Source organism: Lampris incognitus, chromosome 8, assembly GCF_029633865.1.
Source record: "Lampris incognitus isolate fLamInc1 chromosome 8, fLamInc1.hap2, whole genome shotgun sequence".
NCBI lineage: Eukaryota > Metazoa > Chordata > Actinopteri > Lampriformes > Lampridae > Lampris > Lampris incognitus.
Window position 1 is genome coordinate 15750110 of NC_079218.1, and position 27171 is coordinate 15777280.

Genomic DNA, 27171 nt, shown 5'->3' on the forward strand with positions numbered 1-27171 from the left:
ATGAGTGATGAAACGTATCTGTCAATAAATGTTGTATCCAGACGAACTGATTCAACCTTATTTGATATTAATTGTGCACTTTTAAAATAAATTTTGATTTCTTGAAATGGCTTTTGCATGCCTTATTTGTATTCTCTTGGCAAACTGTTGTTCAGTGTCACCTGTAAAATAAGCTGTGGGTCCAAAATGGGCTCTCTGTGGGCCCACATACCACCTATAAAATAAGCTGTGGGCCCAAAGTGGCTCCTCAGTTGGCCAACGCCACCAGTGAAATGGACTCTTAGTGTCCAGCCCACACTATGCCCACCCTTTTGGGCTTGGTGTAGGCTGCCCACTAGGACCCCATAACTTGGGTCCCACATGTGGCCACCATTTCACAATGCATGCCCCTTCAGTGGCCCCACAGGGGACTCAAACAGGGTTGTTTTCTGGTAAGGAGCACTGCACTTTAAAAAGGGCCTTTCTCTGTCAAAAGGAATTGGTGGTGGGAAAGCATACATATCACTGTTTTAGACAGAAAGCAGCCACCATATATAGACGCCAACGTGCTGCAGCACAGTGGTTAGTGCAGTCACCTCACAACAAGAAGGCCCTGGGTTCGAGCCCCGGGGTAATCCAAACCTGGGGGTCATCCCAGGGTATCTTTTGTGTGGAGTTTGCATGTTCTCCCCATGTCTGTGTGGGTTTCCTCCGTGTGCTCCGGTTTCCTCTCACAGTCCAAAGACATGTAGGTCGTGAAATTGGCCGTACGAAATTGTCCCTAGGTGTGACTGTGTGTGTCGGCCCTGTGATGGCCTGGTGGCCTGTCCAGGGTGTCTCCCTGCCTGCTGCCCAGTGACTGCTGGGATAGTCTCCAGCATCCCCGCAACCCTGAGAGCAGAATAAGCAGTTTCGATAATGAGATGGACGGATGGTTCCTGATGTGGTGAATTATGATATAATATTTCACTGGTTTCAGTTTATTTGTCCCAAATACTACAAATGTCATACAATCTGATTTTTCCACCTTCTTAACTTGGTCAAAAAAGGAATTACAGAGGCAAACATTTTCTATGGCTTGTTCATATAAGGCAGACATAATAGGAATATGTAGAAGTGGTAGGATGTGTTTATAATGCCCAATTATTCAACAACACCCAGTAGTAAAAGAGATGTCTGCTTCACCCTGGACCAAGAACACAAAGAAGCAGTGCTGTATATTTCAGTAAAGGTAAAATATTGCTTCTTAACGGGTGAACTGATCAGTGTTAAATCCATATTGTATGTTCATCTTATGTTGGGATGTCACAAACCAGACTTAAAGCAAGATCTGACAAGTATTAAAAAAAATAAAGGTGAAAAACAATATGTAATTTTTGCTCTTGATTTTTTTCCCATCTCTATTTTTGCTAATGAAGCTGAGAAGAAGGTGCAGTAGGAGACTATGCTCCAACCCATCATTGCATTGACCCAAATCCCAGTGATTCCCTTCAATACTGGCGTTGCAATGTGATCCTGAAAAAAAAGTTTTTTCGCAGCGAAATATTTTGATAACATGACTGAACGAATGTCTGTAGTTATTTTCCATTCCAGTGGCTCAAAGCACAACCAGAGTGCATGTACAAAATCCTCAAGTTTGTTTGCACAGCGCCGTGTGTCGGCAGCTCGGTGTCACAGCCCGGTGTTCTTCCACACCGTTACGGTAGATGGCGGTGTTGTTTCATCCTGCCCTGAGACCTGCCGCGTTTCACCCGAAGAAGAGACGGGGTCGACGGATTGCCGCTGCGCATACGCGAGCATAAGTCACGTTCGTGGTTTCTCTCCAACAGGCAGCAGCTAGCAAACGCCCGTCGAAGTTCTCAAAATGAACCGCTCAGAGGAAGAACAGATGACGCCAGAGACGTTTCTGTATGGTAAGACCATTTCTGTCAACGTTTCTTTACAAGCTGGGGAAAATGCGATGCTTGTACCGATTCGACTCCACAGGCAGAGACTGGTAGACACGTCTCTTTGACTTCTTAATGGAGCCTAAGTGTAAGTAAGACCTTTCCTCGGGCTGTGGAATAAAAGAGGGGGCATTTTTGTCACACCAGACGGTGAGATGAGTCAAAAGGACTAAGCATTTTTCGCATGTTGGAGGATCAGCCTTGGCTGGCGGCACGCTTCCCTTCCAGCCTGTAATGTAGCATACACGTGGTTGGCTGTCAATATGGCGGCGCGCATGTTACCCCATATTTTCGGGTATTTGTGCGATTATTTTCAACGACAACGTCTGAATGCGTTCAAAATCACTTTGAACCATAAATAGGTAGCCAAGGGTAAACTCCATTGTCGGCTTGGTCATCAACCGTACTTTTTGTTGAAATAATTGGTGGGATGTGTCTTCTCAATGTGCGCTCATCCACATGCGGGGTTCACCTCAGCCGACCCCTCCGCTTGAACGCAGATCTGCTTGGCCGTTTTCATTTGTATAGATTTCAAACTTGAGCAGTCATGCGACTTCGCAACCGCATGCTGGTGAAGGCCCTGTGACTATAGTTTCTTTCTTGGTGCTGAGTTTCGGCAGAAGTGGGAGGATTGAATAACGCGCGTCGTGGACGTCAGACATGGCAGAAAGCCTTCATCTCTAAAATAGGATGTCTTATCCCCCATCCGCCAAACGCTTCCCTTGATCTCGGAATAATAAATGGTGTGCTGTAACAGGTATTTTCTGCCTGCTGATATTATTACATAGAGTTTCCAAATTGTTAAAATGTCAAGTAACTTCAAACTTGGAACTGCTAATTCCAACCGTCATGGCACCCATATCCAGAATCCCAGGGGTTAATAACTTTCCCGTAGCTACCTTTACAGTTCAGTGTCCTCCACATTTGGGTCAGTCTTTCGCAATAATGACATAGAACACAGTTGTGATTGCTTTTATATATATATATATGTGTGTGTGTGTGTATGTATACTACGTTCAAAATTGGCAAACATGGCTCATATCTTTCCGGATGGAAACGTGCAAAAATGCCATGCCTTTTTTTTTTTTAAACATGAGGGGCTTTCCTGTTTGAGTCGACGTCTTCCTAGCAATAATGAGTATATAGCGCCCTCTTGTGTGCAGTTTAGATATTGCCAACCTCATCCCCAAAGTTTGTTTTATGGCCACAAAAGTAAACCAAATAGGTTTAAATGATACATTTCATTTCCATGCGAACGAGTTAAGAACTTAAACACATGAATAGCCTTTCTTCCAACACTGCCATACAGTTCTTGACCTCTCACTGGTTAAAACGCTTACCACTCCTATTTGAACAAATGGCTGTATTTGCTTTTATCATTTAATCAAAAGGCTGTTTTCTCTCACCAGGGTGCGTGTTGGAACCCGAGAAGGATGTCGTCTTTAATCCAGAGAATGATGACTTCGAACATCAATTAGACTTAAGAATGGTGAGTCGTCGTCCCCCCCCCAGTTCAAGGATGGTGGTTCCCTGTTCACATAGATGGCCTCTTTGACTCCCTTGAGGGGGGGCTAGGAGTACATCTGTTGCCATCTTACAATGCTGTGATTGCGAAAATTCCCAATTCCTCAGCGAATAGTACACATGGCCATTGTAATTCTAGTTAATGGTCACACCCATATTTGCATGATTAAACGTATACAGATGAATTGAGTCAACTCTTGATTTTCTTACCTGTGTTATTGATCATGCATAAAGACATGTTTCCAACATACTCCTCAGTGTTCCTCGGCCCGTGTGTGTATTCTCACTGGCAGCAGTGAACTCAAAAAATGGCTTGGCATGTTTAAGGTTAAACATGACACTGAAGTCTTGAGGTTATAAGGAAAATAATTCTAACACAAGTAAATTATTGGCCTCGATTTTATTGGAGTTACGGGGGTGTAATTTCACTAACTATGTTACTTTGACATAACTTTAATATGATTAAGAAGCATTTGGTGCTCAGCCTGTTTTAAGCGGAAGAGTGGGTATGTGCAGAAAGGTCCTAGTTAACACTTACCAGTTTTATAAACGCCATGGGCAACTCGCATTTAAGCCAGAATTGTGGGTATTTGCAACAATCATCAAATCACTTCTTCTTTTCTTTAGGCATGTGTGGACTCTACTACTAAAGATGAGCTTCACACAGTTGAGGTGGAGGGACAGGACATTGAAGGGCAAAAAGTCAAGGCTCTGCTGGTTTCACTTAAACCCTCTACCCTGCCTAGTGTGAGTAAATGCAACCTCCTCTTTTAAATTGCCTGCTAATATACTGATGCACAAAAATACATTTTGTCACCTTTTAATTAAGTTATGCCACAATAATAAAACATCAAAACAGACAGATCGTGGTTTCTCATAAGCTTCCAGCCAAGTGTCATGGAATTCTGAGAAACTGAATCTCCACCATACCAGAGCCATTTTGGATGAGTAATATCACTTTAGTATTTTTTTGTAAATTACTAAATGGTGCCTATAAATGTCACTTTTTTATTGTGCCGATACAGAGTGAATTAACAAACCATCTAGTTACTGCAATAACAACTAGCAAATTCTACTCCACAGAATGTTGTTTGAAATTGGCACGTCAGGAATCAGGAACACTCATTTCACTTCATGCACTTGTGTACATGAAATGAAATATTTCCCACAGCAGTACAACACAAAGACAAAAACACATATCCAAAAACTACAAGAACCACATATACATACACGTTTTACTGCTTTTAAGGTCTCTTGGGTTCCTAGAAGTAGGTCCATTTTTTTCAGTAAGCGTGAGTCATTATTGTTCAATCTTTCGTCACAGGCATCTCTTGGTGGTTTTATGATCACTCCCCCAGCTGTATTCCGTCTAAAGACTGGTTCTGGTCCCATCCATCTTAGCGGGCAGCATCTTGTCAGTGAGTATTATTTTCTTTGTCACTATGACTGTGGGAATATGAAGTCATGTAAAGAGCAGTAAGGAAAGGACGTGATGTTACCTTTTAATTAGAGTTGGGCCCAATATCGGTATCGGGTGCCAATACGGATGTAATTCACTCATCGGATATCGGGCTGATGTTGCTGATCCAGATTCCATAGTCTAATGTTTTTATGAATTATGAATATGTAGTTAATAATGCAATTTTAAGCCCATAGCCAAAATGTTGTATGTAAGTTCAGGTAGTACGAAGTGTTTTTAGTGTGGGGGCATGAGAGACAAGCTCTTCGCTTGCCCGCATTTTCTATTTGAAATGAGAGCATTCGTTCGAATGCGGGGGGAAATTTAATATTCGAATTCGAATTCAAAATGGTTGCGACGGACTGAAGTAGTTTGCCTTGTGATCCAGCACTCTGAAAATTCACTATCAACTTGACCTGTTGCATGTGCTATTGACCTATCAGTAAACAAGCTAGTAATGTTCTTGCTATTGTCTTCCATTTACCTTTTAATTATTTGTCATAGAGATGTGTACATGAGCCAAGAGTCACAACACAGGGTGTGTTGTAAAGCAGAGGAACTCTTTAAACACCTCATGCTACAACTTTTTGCTGCTTGATATAAAAGGAAAACTCACACAGTTCCATTTCCATGACTAATTTACAAGAGAAGTCTGTCTGATTTAACATAATTTAGTCTGATTTAAAAGTTCTTGGATACACTGAGTTTGTTGCTGTTGAGTGACGTGCATGCTCTGCTCAATGCCGTTCCTGGTCACACCTGTGATGTGGGGGTTAGATTGGAATGCAGTAGCGAGGGGCTCAGTGGCTATGATGGCAAGGAGCATAGGGGACATCTGGCATCCCCCTTTCTCGTGCTTCTAAAGAGAGGGAAGTAGTCTGAGTGGTTCTTGTTCGTTCCAACAGATGCAATTGGAGAGGTATACAATAATTTAACCCAAGCAGTAAACCTCTTGCCAAAGCCGAATTTCCCCAAAACACGGAAAAGATGGCCCTACTCCACTCTATCAAAAGCCTTATCGGCGTTTAAGGAGATTACAATTTCGGGGTCCTTTAAGTTTAAGGGGTTGTACATAACATTGAATAAGCAAAAAGCGCCCCTCCCCCATTTTTCTCCCAAATTGTACCCGGCCAAATACCCCACTCTTCCGAGCTGCCCGGGTCACTGCTCCACCTGTCCAGGTAGGGCTGCAGACTACCACATGCCTCTTCTGTTACATCTGGAGTCGCCAGCCGCGCTCCTTTTCACAAGAAGTTTCGCCAGGGGGACGTAGCGCGTGGGAGGATCACGCTGTCCCCCCCGCCCCCAAAGAGGCACCCCAACCGACCAGAGGAGGCGCTAGTGCAGCGATTAGGACACTTATCCACAGCCGTCTTCCCACCCTCAGACACAGCCAACTGTGTCTGTAGGGATGCCCAACCAAGCTGGAGGTAACACGGGGATTCAAACCGGTGAGCCCCGTGTTTGAAGGCAACGGAATAGATTGACCACGCCACCTGGATGCCCAGGGTGTCCATTTTTAATAAAGCCTGTCTGGTCAGGGGAAATTAAGATGACAAGAACCCCCCCAAACATATAGCCGGTAGCTTAACTAGTATTTTATAGGCCATTTTAAGTCATGAAATTGGGCGGTAGGATCCGCAGGAAAGGGGGGCCTTCATTCTTTTGTAGTATTAAAATGGAGGCCTGTGACACGGATGGAGGGAGAGAGGGGCTGTCCAGTGAATAGGTGAACGTATTAATCAGTAAAACTTGACCGGAAACCCATCTGGTGTGGGGCACTTGGAGCATTGCACCCGCCACTTGTGAAATGTCCTCAATCGTTATTGCCTACTCTGGTTGAAGTTTGGAAGCTGCATCAGTGGTGGGGGCAGTAAGAGTGCTGAAATAGTCAAATTGAGGGTTCAGCTGACTGTTTGGAAGTATAGAGCGGCATAGAAGCCCCTAAATTGATCATTAATTGTTGCAGGATCAGTCGTTATCTCCTAAGGAGTTTGAATTTGAGGCTGCCTGGTGAAGTCGGTTGGAAAGTAATTTACTAGCCTCATCTTCATTGTATGTTGTGATTTGAGTGCCATGTCTTCAGCTTCAACTGTTGACAAGCTCAAACTCCACCTGTAAAGACAGATGATCCTTGTACACCATTGGGGAAGGTGAAGTTGCGTGTATGTCATCAGCTTGGACGGTCTTTTTCCTGTTTCATATCAAAACTAGTGTATGACATAATTTGTCCCCTAATATAGGCCTTAAGGTCTCCCAGAGAAGAGACGGTGAGACACCAGGTGTCTCATTTGTGGCTCTAAAAAAAAAAAAATCAATTTGAGTGGTTAGAAATGAGACAAATTTGTCATCAGACAACAAGCGTGGGTTAAAATGCCAGAGTGCGCGGGACTCAAGTCCTCTACCTACTGCGAAAATCAGAGGGCCACGGTCTGATATGACAATAGAATTGCGAGAACATGAATGAACAGATGGTACGAGTATTGTCAAAGAAAAAGTAATCAATGCATGTGTAATTATGATGGACAGGGGGGAAATACGTATACTCTCTACATGTGGGGTTAAAAAAAAACTGTCAGGAGTCTGTCACAGAAAATTCCTGAATAATAACTTTACCTGCTCTACCAACCATATCTTGTGTTGCATGCCAGCCATGTATTCTGAAGAGATTTCAAATTCTACAGGGTTTGGAAATGTATGCTTTATTAACTGGTATTGAATTAATTAGATCATTTTAACTACAGGATCATGGCTATGCTTTGATTTATCTTAATGTGCAATGAAAAAAACCCCACAAGGTTGCACTGCTGCGTCGCATTGCCTCTGGTACAAAGAGGTGTATTTATTTTAATCATTTTTAAACAGATTGTGCTCATTTTACACAGTTCTATGTTGTTTTTGCCTGTTGGAGGGCTGCGTAGAGAGCAAAAAAACCCAGACTGCATGTATTATGGTAGTGAATAGGAGGTGCGCACATTCGAATTAATTCGGAAGAATTGCGTGTAAATTCAAATTCCTTCGAACTTGATTTTTGTGTAGAAAAAGTGACAGCCCGAGACAATGTCACATAACCGGCATAGAATACTGCAGGGACGAAAATGGCAACTCTGGTAACAAAATCAACACACTGAGGAGACGAGCAAAGGAAACGAGAGGGCAGTTGCTAGTTCTTATGGTAAAATTGATAAGACGGTTGATGAGCTGCGACACGTGTCATGAGAGACATAGCGTCCTTTGACAAATGGGATGAAAGAAACATGTTTGTGCCAGAGAGGGTCTGAAAAGGAAGTGTACTTAGATTTGGTTTAGATTTGTCAATTTTTGCCCTATCTCTATAGTGCCCTCTTATGTGTATTTGATACTGTTGTTTTCCATTTGAATGGGTCTCGCTGCATAGTTGAACATGAAGGCTGTCAGCTAATTTGTACAGAAAGTTGCTTTTCTATTAGTATTCAATAAAACTCAAAAACAGTGTATACCTTTTTTTGGGGGGGGGCATGGAAATGGTACTTTTTTCCATTTGTAGTTGATTCTTTATTCTCACAAGTCGTATCACGTGATCGCAATGCATCCGCCATGTTGGAAGACAATGGCTCCATTCCATAGGATACTGTGTTACTCACTGCGCAACGCTAAACATTTTCTAAACAGTCAGAGTGGACTGGACAGAATTGGTTTCAAGGTTTGAGTCATACAGAATAGCTATCGTGGTTAGATACATTACAAAGGTTAATTTCTGCACTGTTTTTGGTTGTTCCAATCGAGCTGACAGAGAGCGGGACAAGTCCTACTTTAACTTTCCAAAGATAATCAGCCATTAAGGAGAAGAAACTCGGAAGGTTGTCAGAGGAACGAAGAAAATGGATATCGAGGATAAGTCAGGAAGATCTTACAGGAAGCAGACATTTTTTTATTTTTTTTTTTAAATAAGGTGGCCCTCTGCACAGCTGTAGCCCAGAATTCATGGTCTGGAAGAATCCTTTCAGTTAATGTCGTTTTCTGTCCAAACTACAAATTCGTCATATTGCTTCACTGCAAACATTTGGCTTTGAACTTGGTAATAATATGTACGCTCTCCAGAAAGTTGCATTTCACCACGATCATTCTTGATCAAACAAAATCCCTTTTCATTTAGACCATCTTCAATGGGAAAATCTTTGACACAGAATGGGCATTTAACTTCAACGCAACCTTCACCACAGCGCCTACAATCAACACTATCTGGGGAAACGCCAATGAATGGATTTTCTTTTGAAATCACAAAGCCAGGCTCGAAGAAAAAAATCTTCATGCTTCTCAGACATTAATTTACTATAGGCATTCAAGGCAAGCGTTTCATGAGCACAACCCCACCTTGTTTGCTTTGACGTAAATTTAAGCTTTCTGGATAGCAGATTCTCTTAGTGGTGTAGAGGTTGTGAGGGCAAGTCGGCATTTGTATGACAACATGCCTTCATTAGAGGCACATATTCTGCCTGCCTTGTGAGAAAACAAAAGTCCACGAGGATGCTTGCTTCCTGGTGTCATTTTGAACCATCTCTACCTGCTCTTTAGTAACATTTATCTCGAATTTTCTCACATTGCTTCAACAGATCACTGAAATTTAAGTGGAAGGTATCTGGGTCAGTCAGTTCTGTCATAACAGTTGGATAATTTCTTGCTAGTATCATTCTCCTATAACTGTTTAATGACATTAAATTTCAAGCAGTTGCTAATTATAAGTAATTAGACTGCATGCTTACTCATGAAAAAACGACTGCAATATTTTCCTTCACATTTTTCACTCTGGTGTCTTTGACCCATCCTTCTAGACACTCTTCAGATCATCAGTAGTATAGGGGCTCGGATTGAAAATCAAATTGCTCACTATATCTGGGTATGATATACTGGGGTATTCATCAGCATTTGAAGTCCTTATTCATCGGGATAGTGTAAGGGTCTAACATATTTATAAGTGTGAGTTTTTCCGTATATTTCTCAGTTTTTCCATCTAGAGCTTGTACATTTAATGACCTTTTTACTGTGACACTTTACGTGGTTTTATAGGATAACCTTTAGTCATCCCTGAAGGGAAATTCGGATGTAGATAGCTGCACAGAGGGTAAAAAAAAAAGACAACAGAGTAGAGTAACAGGTAGGTAGGTAGGTAGGTAGATAATAGAGGTCAGTCACCTCGGGATCAGGACAATACTTAACCGAACATTAATACCAACAATACTAAACAACATCATAGATATGAGATCAACATCTACACACACACACACACATATATATATACACACACACACACGTGAACAATAGCAACTTGTACACTGTAAAACAGTACACCGTATGCAATATGCAAGTTGTGGTCAGGTGGGTAACTAGATCAAGTCAGCCTAATCATAAGTCTGAGGGCTCAGTGGCGGTCTATGGAGGTCAAGGAATCGATCCTAGTCAGTCCTTATGTGGGGGGGGGGTTCAAGAAATTGGTCTTAGTCCTTGTGCGGGAGGGGGACGGGGCAGGGGGTGGGCCTTGTTGTGGAGCCTGATTGCTGTTGGTACAGAAGACTGGCTGAGGCGTTTCGTGGTTTGCCGGAGGGCAATGAGTGACTGAATGTGCTCCTCCACCCCACTCTCTCGTCGTGGAGGGGATGGGAAGAATTCATCAATCCGCAACCGACTCCTGGTCAACCCCCACTACTGAGCTAGCCTTCTTCACCAGCTTGTTCAGTTTGCTGGTATGTTTCGCGTTGGTGCCCCCCACACAACAAACCACAGCAAAGAATAAGACACTGGCAACTACAGACTGATAGAGCAGCAGTCTGCTGTACACATTGACAGATTCCACAGCAACCAATGGCAGCTGTAGAACAATGGTCTGGGTTTCAGGGGAAAAGTTCAGTAAAATTAATTTAAGTCGACATTTATCAAATCTCAGAACCAGTACGAAAGCAGAACTGGTTGTCAAACCCCAGCCCTAGGCGGCTCTCTGTCGGCTTTTCTTAACCCTGTCACTGAACAACCCACGATGGCGAGCATTAATTTGCAACGAACGATTTGCAATGTGAAAGTAAATTTTGTCTGAGACGGCCTTACGGTTGCTGTGAGTGTGTGTGTGTGTGTGTGGGGGGGGGGGTTAAGATTACACGTGGCAGCAGCGAGACTTGATGTTGTTTGCATCTCTGCCCACTAAGTGGAAGGTGCAGCATTTTTATGTGGCTACACATTCACTGGCAATGTCTGCTCTTGATTTTATGCATATTCAGGTGTCTTCTTAATGACATTTTTCTAAAATGTTGAGTGTTTATAATATCACGTCTCAATATATTGAATCATTACACTTGTATCGTGCTATAAATCATATCGCTAAAATTTAACACTAGAACAACCAAGATGGTCATTATGACTGTGTTGGATTTTCAAAATTTAATAACTTTGTGGGGGTAAAAAATACAGATCTGCCGCTCCCTGAATGCTCCTAGGGGCCCAAACACACCAAACCGACATAAGAGAACCAGCAGCGATGAAGGCCGACTGTTGTGTCGCTTCACGTCGCCTGCGTCTCGGCCAAAAAGTAGCACTTGAACACACCACAAAGACTACAGCCAGTGACCAACTAGCATGCATGTTCTGTGCCTGTGTGAGAGGAAATGACTCTCCATACCAGCAGGTGGCGGTAGTCTGTATTCATCATTCAAAATTTGAAACCGGAAGACCCAGGATATTTACTGTGTGCTAGTGAACAATAACATAAACAATTACACTTTCTAAAGAGCTCAGTGGCCAAAAAGAAAACCTTACCTGATATAACAAATTTATTTTCAATCTCACGCCACCAAAATTCTGTTTTCACCACTTGGTTGGCATAACTTTTTTCTGTAATGTCATACAGAGCTGGTCTCTCCTGAATCATGCTGATCAGCTGGTCTTCAGTTTCTTCATTCCAGATTGCCACGTTGTTGTGAAAGTATTAGCTTCTTGAGCCTTCGGTGTGTGGCCTCTCGACTTGCTTGCTTCGGTAACTTGCGTTTCTCTTCTCGAGCACTGATTCGCTAAGCTGAACAGCCAACCAGCGCAATCTCTCTCACTGATGGGTTCCGCCAACGCTTCAACATGCTGAAGCTGCCGACGGGTCCAACTAGTGCCAACGGTGCGGGACACTCCGCAAAAACTAGGGCCACAGATGCTCACCGACGGCCTGACATTGGCCAGTGGCCAACCGTCGGCCTGGTGTCACGGCCTTAAAATTGCATTAAAATTGGTTTTATGGGGATCACTTGCACATAAAAAAAGTTATTATAAGATCTACCTAAAAACGACCATGAGCGGTCAAAATGTCTGCTTGTAATATGCGTGTGATTATGCGCGTCACATCACTATTTATGACGTGTGTTGGTCGCATCATTGGTTTCGTGAAGTTCATTGCTCTGTCCTAGAACCAAACTAGCCTTCTCCAGTGCAGAGTAATAGTCTGAACTTGATTTTTGATTATTTCCAACATGTCTGGTTACAGACGCCGTTTCAGACGCACCATGACTACCACCGAGGTGTTGCAGTAGTTACAGGCATTGGACAGCAGCCATTTTAAATTGTTTGAAAAATAGTATTAACGTTGTTAAAATTTTAATTTTGGTGTCAGTTAGTTCAACAGACATACTAACATATGTAAAGCGTTAATATCTCAATTGGATATTTATCTTGACAGAATATAGAGTTTAAAAGCCGGCGGTCATGTTGACCGCCCATGGTTTTGTTTTTAGGTGGGAGTGAAATCCTGGTCGTTCTGGTGTTAATGTCAGTGCAGTGTTGAATAGTCATCAAACTTGTACTCTTCATTGCAATAAGGTGGAAGATTTGCCCCTTCATTTCAAGAATAAAAGTTGAGATTGAGGGAGAAAAACAAGATGACAGTTGGGACAGAGGAATTGACGAGTCCCTCAAATTTCAACAGTGCTGTGAAGAGCAGGCCTCTGTATAGGACTTGATGATTTGTGTTGTATAACATATGTTTCTTGCCTGTTGTCGTTCCTTTAGTCTTCCATGCCTTGTCTCCATTTTTTTTTCTAGTAATGGGAGGTGATCAGTCTTTTGATGAAGAAGATGATGATGATGAGGAGGAAGAACTCCAAATAACCAAGAAAAGGCCTGCTTCCTCACCTGCCCCCAAGGCCCAGGTTTGTTACAGTACTCTGCAGTTAGTTTGATTAATAGTCATCAGTGTAGAAAAGACTAGTTAACCCCGTTTGTTGTTCTGGCAGAAAAAAATGAAAGTGGCCATGGAGGAGGCGGAAGAAGATGATGAGGACGACGATGATGACGATGAGTAAGTGTAGAGCTTTATTCAGTCACACACCAATTTATGGCCAGTTAAGTTTTAACAATTTTCTTTTTGTCTGGATGTTTTCTAGTGATGATGAAGATGATGAAGAAGAGGAAGAGGAAGAAGAGACCCCTGTGAAGGCAAGGCATTGGATTATGTACTTAGTTGGCATTTCAGACTGAGTAAATGAGTTTTGAAATATTACCTACCAAAATATTTGCCTTTGCCAGTCAAGTTTACCATTCTCACACTTTGTTAAAGGCCAAAGCAGCTGCGTCCACACCCAAAGTCCCTGCTCAAAATGGAAAGAACGCAACGCCCAGTGCTACTCCAAAACAGGCAAGTGTGGTGTGAGATTTATTTAGCCTTTTGTTATCCTCAACAATAAAATGTAACCAACACAAGAGTAGTATGCAATACAAATGTTTTGGATTGTGTTTTCATTTCTGAAATCATTTATATGCTTAATTCCTAAATTATTCTCATGTTCCTAAAACTCATTCATTGTCTCTTACAGAAGAAAACCCCTAACAAGGGTGAGAAACCCAAGAAATCTCCACAAACTCCCAAGGCACCTTTAACAGTCCCTCAGATCAAATCCAAGTTGATGGAGACTATGAAGAAGGTCGGTGTCCATCGCCTTTAACACGGCACACTGTTGATTGAATGCATTTTTTGTTGACCGGAAAAAAAAAATTGGTAAAAGAATATGGGTGATGAACATTAATTGGATGTTTTTTTCGTCACAGGGAATATTACTTCCTAAAGCACAGCCCAAATTCGAGAACTTGGTGAAGAATGGATACAAAGTCACAGATGCCGAGGTAAGGTATAACTTCCTTTTTGAAGCATCAAGTCAAGCTCTCTTGGATGTAATATATACTTTGAAATGTGTATATTTGTAAATGTCATTCCAGATGTTTTCATTTTTGATATCGGGGATAAAGATGATGGCATGTTGACTGCAAGCTTTTGCCACATAGTAATCTATAATTTTATTCCATTGGTTTTTTTTTTATCTTCTAGGTAATGGCTGAGCTGTGGAAGTGGAGGCAGACGGTGAAAGATGCTAAATAAAAAATCGGTTTTTCTTAAATTTCCTGTCCCACCCATCCCTGATATCTTTTTATAAAACAACTGGAGTATGACTTGGTGCCTCACATTTTTTTGATCCATATAAATGCCAGGCAGGCATTTAAGGAAAGGAAGCATTTTGTTTTTTGGGGACGAGAAGTTGCAACTTTCCCTGTTTTGGTGACACAGGTGCCCTGTCCATAGGAGGTTGCCGGGCATAGATACCATTCCAGCTTGACTGGGTGGCCCTTGGATCACTTTAGAAATGTTATCGTCTTGAATTCTGAAGGATTTTTTTTGTTTTTTTTTTTGTCAGGTTTAGACTCAGCCATTGCAGTACATGTACCGCCACCCACCCATCAGAATTGTTTATTTTGGTTCGTTATCTTGTGCTCAACTATTTACACATTGCATTTACGAGACAAACTTGACTACATTTTGCCGTCCCAGAAATAGTCTAACGTAACAAGGTGTTTTTCTCAGGTATGGAGAATTGAGGAGAAATGCTCTTCAAAAAAAGAAAGCCAAATAGTACTTTTGTGATGGCCACAATATTTAATCTTTAACTGTTTGAGGCCTAATAAAATGATTAAATAAATACCATTCCATTAGGTGGGTAGGCTTTCCCCTGTTGTCAAATCTGGGTGGATGACAGACCGGTTATAAATGAGACAAATGTGGCTCAATTGTCTGGTTTTTCCACTTCACTGTTCTCAATTGGTTCACTTTAATTTTGGTTCTGATTTTTCTGATCCAGTGTAAACTGCAACATATACGTTTTGTTTAAATTTGACTTTGTATGCACACCTCTACATAAATGTGGCTGAAAAATGTCTTTTTTCCACCTTTCTACCGAATTACTGGTATTTGTTTGGAGATGATCCTTGGGCATCAAGTCCCAGATGATAAGTGTATAAATCTATGCTTTGATGCGTTGTAATTGACAGCCATAGGATTTCACAGTCCGTCGGTTATTAAACGTTCCCTTAAAGCTGTTACCTGCATTTCTTATTCATAACGTTCATTTGCACTACACAGAGTGGTACATTAGCCGCCTTTTGTACGGTTAGTTCCAGGTTCTCCGTCCTTGTCTGTAGCTGTCTTGTTCCAGTTGTCCATTTCCCATTGGGTTGCCCTGGTTCTCCAACACTTGATGCAGACCATGTTGACCGAGGTGATGTCTGAGCCAGTATGACTTAATTCATGTTCTTCTCACTCATATCTTGGTAGTTGGCTTGTACAGCATTAGCAGTCTGAGCCACAGACCCTTACTGGAGACCCCCCCCCCCCCAATCCGGCAGTAAAGTTGACGGTTTTACCTACTGAGTGATCCGGCTACTATTTCTCTCAATAAACATGTCCAGATGAACTGATAAAACTTCCTGTGATTTGTAAGTTTAGCAGCCCAGCGGTTCAATGTCAGTCTTCACTACACACACCCAAGGACTGAAATATAACATCCGTCTCATCATAAAACTTTACAAATTCTATAAACAAATGTCTCAATGCCCTGCAAGACAAAAGGAAACCCGTTTCTAGGTTGATTTTAAGTATGGAAGGGTTTGTTAAAATTTAAGTGTCCTGCAGCATATCATTACCATGAATGAGCAGAATACACATTTTAATTTCCAGAAAAAAAATTGAATAGTACCATCTGTAAATATACACTGAACAAAAATAAACACTTGTGCTCCAATTTTTCATGAGTTGAAATCAGACTACACAAAAGGCCCATTTCTCTCAAATTTTGCTCACAAATGTGTTTAAAATCTGTGTTGGGGAGCACTTCTTTGCTGAGATGATCCATCCGCCTGGCACGTGGGGAATATCAAGATGCTGATGAGACAGCATCATTATTGCACAGGTGTGCCTCAGGCTGCTCTCAATAAAAGGCCACTCTAAAATGTGCAGTTTTATCTTGAAAAGAGACATTAGGCACTGAACTATGGATTAAACAGATTAGGGAGGGGAGGGGGGGCAGAAAACCAAAACCAGTCAGTATCTGGTGTGACCACTATTTGCCTCACCATCTCCTTCGCATAGAGTTGGTCAGGTTGTTGATTGGGGATTGTTGGTCCCCTCCTCTTCGATGGCTGTGCGAAGCTCTTGGCAGGAAGTGGAACACGCCGACCCAGAGCCTCCCAAACACGCCCAGCGGCGGATATGTCCGGTGAGTATGCAGGCCATTCAAGAACCGGGGCGTTTCCAGCGTCCAGGAATCGTGTACAGGTCCTCGCAATACGGGGCGGTGCATCATCACACTGCACCACGAGGGGGTGGATGAATGGCACAACACTGGGCCTCGACATCTCGTCACGGTATCTGTGCATTCAAAATGCCCTCAATAAAATGCACCCGTGTTCGTAGCGTATGGCTGCCCATACCAGAACCCCACCGCCACCACGGGCCACGCCATTCACAACGATGACATCAGCAAACCGCTCACCCACGTGACGTCACACACGCCGTCCCGCCATTCGGCCGGTACGGTGAAACCCGGGATTCGTCTGTGGAGAGAACACGTCTCCGAAGTGCCAGACGCCATGGAAGGGGAGCATTTGCCCGCTCAGGTCGGTTACGACGACGACCTGCAGTCAGGCCAAGACCCCGGTGAGGACGACGAGCGTCCCTGAGACGGTTTCTGACAGTTTGTGCAGAAATTCTTTGGTTTATGCAAACCAGTTGTTGCATCTGCTGGCCGGGCGGCGGGTCTCAGACGGTCTTGCAGGTGAAGCTGCCGGATGTGGAGGTCCTGGGCTGGCGTGGTTACACGTGGTCACACGTGGTCACACGTGGTCTGCGGTTGGGAGGCCGGCTGGATGTACCGCCAAATTCTCGGTAACGACTTATGGCAGAGAAATGAGCGCTCAAGTCACGGGCAACAGCTCTGGCAGACGTCCCTGCAGTGAGCATGCCAAGTGCACACTCCCTCCAACCTTGTGAGTGGCCTTTTATTGTGAGCAGCCTGAGGCACACCTGTGCAATAATCCTGCTGTCTCGTCAGCATCTTGATGCGCCACACCTGTCAGGTGGAGGATCATCTCGGCCAAGGAGAGGTGCTCACTGACACAGATTTAAACACGTTGGTGAACAACATTTGAGAGAAACGGGCCTTTTGTGCACATAGAAAAAGTCTCGGATCTTTGATTTCAACTCGTGAAAAATTCGAGCAAAAACAAAAGTGTTGCGTTTATATTTTTGTTCAGTGTGTGTGTGTATATCTATCTATCTATCTATCTATCTATCTATCTATCTATCTATCTATCTATCTATCTATATCTATATATAGATATATATATCTATATATATCGTCACCTTCTTAAAATAATGGCCTAAGTCATATTGTCAAGTTTTTAAAAAAACAGAATAAACTGAAACAAATGTAGAATATATATTTCTTAATCATTTCACACAAAAAGGTTATGACAATATATGACTATTGACATACAAATAACGCTGTCTGTCCAATATATATATATATACAAAACAAACTGATTCAAGGTGATAGAAGAACAGCCTAGGCAAATGAGAAATTTATAGATTTAATCCATGCAATGACAGACTGAATTTCTTGTAGTCTCTTAACTCAACATTATGGTCTCCAAAGTCTATTTTTACTTTACTGTAGTCATTTCGTAAGCTATCGTTGAATTGATATGCCGCTTCGCTTTTTGGTTCTGGCTCTGCGGATGTCTCCGCGTCACACGACATTTAATCCCCCTGAGTGTTTCTACTCGGAAGAGTCTGGTATCAGCCTCTTCGCCGGGTCAGGTTGTCGAACTCCACGTTAGGTTTTGCGACTCCCACAAATAACTGTTGGGTATCACATGAGATGGGAGTACCCAGTCCGTCTGGTCCTCTGGCTCTCCTCTATTAACTGAGAGCACAGGGGGGGGGGGGGGGTTGTACATCCCATCACACCAGGGCAGGAGCGCTGGCCAGCTTGCCTCCTTCCTCCAAGGTCCATGGCTGCAAATTCTGCAGTGCAAACAGGGAAGAGTTGTGAAGGCAAAGAGGGTCCGCCGGAACTGACTCGCTCAGTGATTTCTGGAAAGCATTGTGTTGCAGTTGGATCACCAGCCTGTTGGCCTGCTGACGCTCTGCTTCCCTCTCTTCTACTGTCTGCCGCCTACAGCAGCAAACCGGGATGGGTTGGGAAAGGAAATGGATAAAGGTTATTTGGATTCACACATAAAATGGTTTAGAGATTGCCATTTCAGTAGGTCTGCACTGGGCAAAATGCAGTCACTTAACAGACCAGCAAGGTAGTCAAAGGACTGCACTATCCTATATGTATACCCATGCTGGTACCCAACTCACCACACTACCTTGTTTTAGAGGTCATTATCATAACACACCTGGCTTTGTGGGACTTTATAGACCGCTATAAGTGGACCAGATCTCCCAAGGCCATTGTGAGCTGTACAGAAGAGTATTCAAGTTACTGCCGATATTCATCAGTGTCTTTGCACATCCACAGAAGAATATGTCTAAATCACCCCGATCCACTGTAGATGAAGAAGGGATGTCTTATTGCACGAGGCACGTTGTTTATACATAAAATATTTATTTATTTTATTTTATTACTTTATTAATCCCCACAGGGAAGTTCTCCCTCTGCATTTAGCCCATCCTAGCTGTATCGCTAGGAGCAGTGGGCAGCCGCCGTGCAGCACCCGGGGACCAACTCCAGCTCGTCTTGCCATGCTTTGGTCAGGGGTACAGACAGGAGTACTAACCCTAACATGCATGTCTTTTCGATGGTGGGGGAAAGCGGAGCACCCAGAGAAACCCCACCGCAGACACGGGGAAGAACATGCAAACTCCACACAGAAAGGACCTGGGATGACCCCTCGAGGTTGGACAATCCCTGGGTTCGGACCTAGGACCTTCTTGCTGTGAGGCGACAGCGCTAAACACTGCGCCACTGTGCTGCCCTCACCTAGTTTCTTATCCACAATTTTTTTTTTTTTTACATAAAGGTCCGGTGTGGGTGCAGGTCTTTGTTCCAACCAAGCAGTTACACACCTGATTCTATTAGTCAACCATTAGTAGTCTTTGCTAAGGACCCTGATTTGTAGACTCAGGTGTGTAACTCCTTGGTTGGAACAAAGACCTGCACCCACACCAGACCTTTCTGGACCATGTTGCCTATCCCTAGCCTAAGCTGTTGATTTTGAGTTTGAAGATGGAGCCTTCTGCTGCACTTCTTCGTGGCTCTTGAAATAAAGGATTTAAACGCTTTTTTCACCACGGCTACACGTTTTAACCCACGAAGCGATGCAGTCGCATATGGCCCAGGTGCATAATGACTTCATTCATCTGACTAACTTCCTTTCAGTGTGTAAAAAAAACCGAATTTAGAGGCTGTAACGGGTATGTTATGATCTGTTATGTAACTACAGACAGGGCATTATTAATGTGAGCAATTGTAGCATTTTTTTAAATAAAACGAAATGTGTGTGTGTGTGTGGGTGCCATAAGATCATGCCATGTGATCAGCAGGAAAAATTATGTCCCCACCAACTTCACAACCTATGTCCATCATTCACAGTCATTTAAAAAGTCACCTAGAATTGAAATATTGAGGGGTGTTGCCCTTTTGACCGTCAACGTCTGAAATCACAAACTGTCATTTTAAAATGTACCCCACTTCATTTTGCTTTTCTGACATCACTTCTTTTGTAAGAGTCGGGGTGCTTTTGTACTTATCAGGTGTGACTTGGTGTCCAAGTGCAAATCCACATGGGACTGATGCTGAGAGTACACAGCACCAAGACTACCAGGAATCATTCCTGAACCTTCGCGGGTTTCAGTGACAAACCACCGCTTATGTTTCCCTCTACCATCCAATGGCACCTACAGAAAACGTTGCATGGCAGGATGGCAGGGTATTTGCAAACAGATTCATGGTGGACTGATTGAATACCTGGAAACAAGCTCAGATCCTGAAGTCTCTGAGATGATTGTACAAGCTTGTTGCACAATTCTTTATTTGTTTATATATTTATGGCACCCCCCCCTTTTCCCCCTCCAACTGTACTTAGCCAATTACCCCACTCTTCTGAGACGCCCCGGTCTCTGCTCCACCCCCCTCTGCCGATCCGGGGAGGGCTGCAGACTCCCACATGCCTGGTCCGATACATGTGGAGTCGCCAGCACCTAATTTTCACCTGACGGTGAGGAGTTTCGCCAGGGGGGATGTAGCGTGGGGGAGGATCACACTATTCTCCCTCCTCCCTGAACAGGCGCCCCAACCGACCAGAGGAGGCGCTAGCGCAGCGACCAGGACACATACCCACATCCGGTGTGGGTTCCATTTCTGCTCAGGTACAATATCGACTCGAGGTCCTTCGACTACATATGACGTCACGGATTATGCTGCTAGCTAGCGTTGTTTAAGGCTAGCTTTATAGTTATTTAGCGGTGTGTGTTTTACAATCCACATTGACATAGAGTTGGTTAGTAAAGGTGCGAGGGCCAGAGGCCCGAGTTGCGTCTAAGGAGCGAGGCCTCAGGCTCAGGAACGAGTGAACGCATGCGAGGGCCGAAGGCCCAAGCTGCATCTAATGTCAATCTACTGTTTCCCGCTGTTCCTAAACTGAACTAGCCCCTACCCAAGCCCCTACCCAATCATAATACGTGAAGTAGTGATGTCATCTGTAGTCGCAGGACCCCGAGCACATCCGGTAGGGTGAGTAGATCAAGTACTCACACCGGCTTCCCACCCAATTGTGTCTGTAGGGACGCCCGACCAAGCCGGAGGTAACATGGTGATTCGAGCCGGCGATCCCCGTGTTGGTAGGCAACGGAATAGACCACCACGCTACCCGGACTCCCCCTGTTGCACAATTCTTATAACTGAATGCTGATCTGAGAAGCGTATGGTTATCATAAGGCACTTATTATCACGTGACATGACCACTAGGACAACTATATATTCTATAATTTTCATGTTGGCCAACAGGGATGACCAGGTATTTACTGAGGACGGCCTTGGCCGCCCCTTATCCAGTGACCTTCACCCCAGAGTCTTTCTATTGCTTCAGACCTGCACGGTAAGGTTTATATCTCATTCTGGAGCAGCAAACTCTCTCTCTCTCTCTCTCTCTCTCTCTCTCTCTCTCTCTCTCTCTCTCTCTCTCTCTCTCTCTCTCTCTCTCTCTCTCTCTCTCTCGTCAGTCTCTCCATGACGGTACCTCCACTTGGTCCTGCGATTCTGGAACCAGGTCTTAACCTGGGTGTCTGTCATCCTGAGGGTTTTGGCAAGCGCAGCCCTCTCAGCACTGGCCAGATACTTCTGACGGTAGAAGCGCTTTTCCAGCTCGCAAATCTGCACCCTGGAGAAGGAAGTGCGGGGCTTTTTCCTCTTCGGGGGCATGCGGTTCTGGTAGGGATGACCTATCCGCCGAGCCACCGCAAATGGTGTCAGGGTTGCTGAGGACAGGGAGAGAGGGATGAAGGGACATTTTGTATTTGTTGAAGCACTTATCCCTAGTACCTATCTTTAACTTAGAAAATGAGTAAAAGAGTGAAAAATTCAAGAAAATATTTCCATCCACCTTGTGTGGATGAAAAAGTGTCTCTGTTGTAGACATTTATTTTGTTCTGCTTTAATATATCTGCTTTTAAGTGACGAACATTGATGATTGATGATGATTTATTTCCAACATGTAAATAAGCAGGATATAATATACAGATAAGCCACTGCCAATAATCTGAAGTCATCAACAAATGCACACATCAAACGCAGTGTACAAATCTCCGTATACATCAGATTATTACATGTTCAAAAAGGAGTAGGAGGAATATACCTATTTACACTTGTTTTTTCACTCACACTTATTTTAGACACTTATCTTAACATTATTATCATATTTATTTTAATACACTTATGTTCTATTATTATTATTGTTATTATTATTATTATCATATTTATTTTAATGCACTATTATGTTCGATTATTATTATCATATGCATTTTAATACACTATTATTTTCTATTATTATTATTATCATATTTATTTTAATACACTATTATGTTTATTATTATTATTTCATTATTTCTTTTAATACACTCCTTTTTCCTACCCCTTCTCACCTACTCTTAAGTTAATTCAGCTACTACACATTACAAACTCAACTGCCACTGTAGTGCGTAGTTCAAATTCAATGCAAGTTGTGCTGCACTACACAAACTACTGTGAACAATAAGAGAATAAGAAAGAAAAAAAATCCCATCAAAAACACACGAGAAGAAAAAGAAACACGCATCCTAGTGTCATGCACCAAGAATAAACAGATCTCAATGCTATGCACAGCCCAAATATCCACTCGGTGTCATAGAAAGAAAAAAAAATGTAATAAGAACTGTTTGGAGAAAAGTAAAACTAACAGTTAACACAACTCTTCATCACCCCTGTATCTCTTGGTAATCAGTCCTTTGTACTTCTTCTTGAACTGTGTAATGTTTGTATGTCTTTGTTTCAGACTGTTACACAACTTTACCGCTCAGATTGAAATGCCCATGCTCGGCAAAGCTGTTCAAACACATAATTTCTTGAGGTTTAATTTCCCTCTCAAATTATATATTCTTTCTCTATCTGAGAATATGTTTTGTATATTAGTCTGCAGTAGATTGTTTCTTGCTTTGTGCATTATTTGTGCTGTGTTAAATTCTATTACATCCCTGAACTTCAAGGCACCTGACTTTAAAAATAGCTTGTTGGTGTGTTCATGGTGTCCAACATTATTAACTATCCCTATGGCTCTTCTTTTGTAGTATACATAATGGTTGTAGGTTGGTTTTGTAGGTGTTACCCCATACCTCCACACAGTAGTTCAGATATGGTAAAATAAATTAACAGAGTGTGCAGTGATTTATGATCCAGAACATGTCTTGTTTTTGTCGTGACTGCAGTGCTCCTTGCCAGCTTTGCTCGCACATAGTATGTTAAGTGAGGTTTCCAGTAGGTTTTGTGGTCTAGTGTCACACTTAGGACTTTATTTTCATATGTTCGTTCTAGTTGGACATTGTCTATCACTACTTTTACTTTGGTATTTATTAAGGGATTTCCAAACAACATTAACTTTTGTCCAGATTTAAGGATAATTTGTTTTTGCCAAACCACCGTTTTAATTTTTCCATTTCTATTGTGGTCACCTCCCAAAGCTGCTGTAAATTCTCCCCAGAACAAAATATATTCATGTCATCAGCAAATAAAACTAATTTCAATATTTTTGATATCTTGCATATATCCTTCAAGTACAGAATGAGCAGTTTTGGACCTTAATTTTAATCTGATATTAAATCTGATTTTATGTTATTTATTTCTATTTTTATTTCATCATATATATATATATATTGTATTATATCTTATTATTTTTTTAACATAGACCTTGCTGTTAATTTTTCCCTCATGTGTCAACATACTAAGTAGAATTCCTTGTATGTTCTTGAACTACTTGGCAATAAATATGATTCCGGTTCCGGTTCCGAGTCTGATTCTGATTTATCGTGTAGAATTTATTCCAAACTACATGTGTCTCCATTATCGTGGTATACCATCCAGAGGGGAGAGAACAGATGACCTCACAGGAATAATAAAGCACGCAGTGATTTGGTGTGATGGTAAATTGTTAATTGATCGTATTCACATCAAATTATCTTTTAATTTTGATAAATATTATGATCAGTTGGAACATTGTTTGTGCCCATCAAGTTTAAATTAATTTAAACTTAAGAAAAAACACACACACATTTGAAAAACACACACGTTGCATGGTGGTGTTGTTTGGTATCTCCTGGATAAAGCATCACACACAAACTACACATCAAAACACAAACTACGGCCACTGGAGAATAAGACCAGAAGCGATGAGTGGGTGCTTGCATGGCACACTGCTGCACCCTCAAACATCCATCTATCTTATTTGCCTAGGACGGGGTTTTATCTCTGACTTGCTGGGAATGGGGGGGTATTTCCTGTGCGTCCTCTGGTAACGTTGTGACACAGCAATGGGCCAAGTGAAATAACCTACACAAGACAAGAGATTATTTTGATTTTTAAATATGGGAATCAGCCCTACTACTTGATACAAGAGGACAAATTATGCTTGACAGAAAAAGAAAGAAAGAAAGAGTAAGCCATGTGCCCGACACAGTCATTAATTTCGTTAGGCAGCAACATAGGATGACCTGATTTCCCTCTGGAATAATTTGGAATTGTAATACATTTAATATACGTCTTGGCCTGTGACACACACACACCTTCATGCACCAGGCTTGGGCGTCTTGTATTCTGTTCACTAATAAATTATAAAGATTCACATTTTTCAAAGAAAACAACAAGACTCGTATCATAACAGTCAAATGAGAATAAAAAGTAAAGCTCATTACATGCAAGTGATTAAGAGAGGGCCAATTATAGTTTTTATGTTGCATTAGAAACACAACAACAACAACAACAACAACAATAATAATAATAATAATAATAATGATAATAATAATATACATTGGGTTTGTAATTTAATGTGCAGGCTGGTTATAAATAGGCTCAGCCTCTCTCTTGGTGAGAAACACAATTAATTCTTCAGCATCAACGGACAGACCTATACAGACCTATACAGACCTCCACAGACAGATACAAGCCTTTACAGACCTCTACAGACCTCCACAGACCTCCACAGACCTATACAGACCTCCACAGACCTATACCAAACTATATAGACCTCAAAAGACCTATGTAGACTTCCACCGACCTATCTATACAGACCTCTACAGACCTCCACAGACCTCCACAGACCTATACCAAACTATATAGACCTCAAAAGACCTATGTAGACTTCCACCGACCTATCTATACAGACCTCTACAGACATCCACAGACCTCCACAGACTTATACAGACCTATACAAACCTCCACAGACCGATACAGACCAATACAGACCAATGCAGACCAATACAGACCTATACAGACCTGTACAGGCTACAGGCCTATTTGTCAAAATGTTTGTTTCATAAAATGAAATAAGGAACAAGTTGGGGAAAAGTTTAAGCCTTGTCGCTTTTTCACAAACTCTGTGGACAGTTTAAACGAGTTAAAACATAAAGCACGTGAATTGAATGTAAAGGGTTAATATTAAAATACTGGCGCACGTGAAGTCTATTTTAACTGCTAAAATGTGATTTGGCATGCCAGACAGGGCTCCTGCCCTGCTTTTGGCCCGTCTCAACAAACTCGGCTCGGATAAAACCCTCTGTAAACTAGAGGCTTTAGTGTCCCACACCTGTATTCTAGAATAGAATAGAATAGAATAGAATAAACTGTGGCGTGGAAAAGCCTACCAGAGAACGCGTCCTTCGCGAGCCGCTGGGGGCCGCTCATCCAGGGAGGGACGCCGCTGGCCCCGGCCGGGGCGCTGTGACGGCCGGCTGCGTGGGGAGGGACTCCACTGACCAGCGGCCTGTGCGCCGGCACGCGGATCGGACCTGCCTGGGACGAGCTCAACTTCACTCCGTCTGACTCCCCGTAAGAAGCGCGAGGCGCGGCGACGCTTCCGGCGCGACTCGCCGCCGCGTGAGCGCTCTCTCCGCCGGGTGGGGCGACGCTGTTGGGCCCCGCGCCGCCCCTGCTCTTGGGCAAGGCATCTTGGTCCGGACAGCTTAGGATCTGGTCGATGCCGAAACTGATGGAAACCGGTTCCTGCTGCGCACGTGGCGTTGGCCGACTCAAGTCACCGGGGCTCGAGTTTGGCTCCATGCTCGTTCATTCGAGCGCCGTCCCCCGAATTCATCCGAGAGTAAGTGTGCGGGCGGGCGGGCTGGCGGTTGCCGGTTGTTTGTACCGTTTAAGGGCGACTTTGTCTTCCGCCGTGTAGACCTGTGATCCGTCGCCATCGGGGTTTTGATGGTCTGGCCATGCTTGATGCTGCAGCGGGGTGGGTGGGGGTGGGGGTGGGGGGGGCTCTGATGAAGCACATGGATTGATGCACTTCAGCGGGGATGGAAAGATGTCACGCTACACCCCTGTCTTCCTGTATGTCTCTGTCTCTCACACCACCACCCCCCACCGCGCGCACACAGCGCGCGCGAACTTCCACCAGTCCTTTCCTGCGCATATTGAATGAAACGTAAGGAAACGGTCTCTTCTTCCGTTTGCTTACTTTTTTTATTGTAATACTAAAAATGACCATAAAGATGTACTGAAGTTACGGCCGGAGAGTACACTTGTGTGTGTGTGTGTGTGTGTGGGGGGGGGGGGTGTTTTAAAACCAGCCAGCTGGCTCGTTTACAAACACAGACCCGTTTACCCTGCCTCTCATGAAGCAGTAGACCGACCTCCCATAACCCTCCGTTTCTCAGCTTGATCCCTTTCGTCTTATAGTCAAGAGTCTGAAAACTTGAGAGGTATTGTTCTGCAGCTGAGAGAATTACCGTGGACCTTACGAATTCTGCATTGAATGACATTTCCCCTTAATTTTGGGGGAATAATATTTCTCAGGCGTTCTTTAAACTTATACGTCTTCAGTTCGGAGACTCAAAATTCCGCGTGGTGCTTTGGAGACGTCCTATTTAGCCACTAGACAATCACACCCAGCGCATCTTCTGCTGCACACTTGTGGATGTGCTCTTCCTGCCCCCCCCCCAAGTCCTCCTGTAGAAGTTACACACCACATGTCCCTCAGAAATGTGGAAAATTTAGCATTTTCAACGAACTGCTTGAAACTTGGACCAGAATCAGGATCATTTTGCAAGAAGAAGAAGAAGAAGAAGAAGAAGAAGAAGAAGAAGAAGAAGAAGAAAAGTGTAACACAAAGTAGCTTCTGGTAATGGGAGTTAAGTGAGTGGCAGAACAACCCAGTGAACCACTCTCGGTGTGGTGCTGC

General features: G+C 43.1%; 2 protein-coding genes across 3 annotated transcripts; one reads left to right on the top strand and one right to left on the bottom strand.

Moving 5' to 3' along the window:
• The first annotated feature begins 1755 nt into the window (after window positions 1-1755).
• npm1a (nucleophosmin 1a) lies at window positions 1756-15134 on the top strand. Of its 2 annotated transcripts, none has more exons than XM_056284722.1 (11): window positions 1756-1892; window positions 3335-3414; window positions 4077-4196; window positions 4774-4867; window positions 12958-13064; window positions 13149-13213; window positions 13299-13350; window positions 13472-13549; window positions 13728-13835; window positions 13960-14034; window positions 14237-15134. In XM_056284722.1, the coding sequence occupies exons 1-11, from the start codon at window positions 1844-1846 to the stop codon at window positions 14285-14287; spliced, it is 879 nt and encodes a 292-aa protein (XP_056140697.1). In that variant the 5' UTR covers window positions 1756-1843; the 3' UTR covers window positions 14288-15134. The 2 variants fall into 2 exon arrangements, with proteins under 2 accessions (XP_056140697.1, XP_056140698.1); XM_056284723.1 differs by having other exon boundaries at window positions 1890-2013.
• Window positions 15135-18059: 2925 nt separating this feature from the next.
• LOC130117307 (T-cell leukemia homeobox protein 3-like) lies at window positions 18060-26266 on the bottom strand. Its single transcript, XM_056285518.1, has 3 exons — window positions 25631-26266; window positions 21484-21721; window positions 18060-18413 (listed from the first exon to the last, which is right to left on the bottom strand). The coding sequence occupies exons 1-3, from the start codon at window positions 26043-26045 to the stop codon at window positions 18200-18202; spliced, it is 867 nt and encodes a 288-aa protein (XP_056141493.1). The 5' UTR covers window positions 26046-26266; the 3' UTR covers window positions 18060-18199.
• Window positions 26267-27171: the final 905 nt, after the last annotated feature.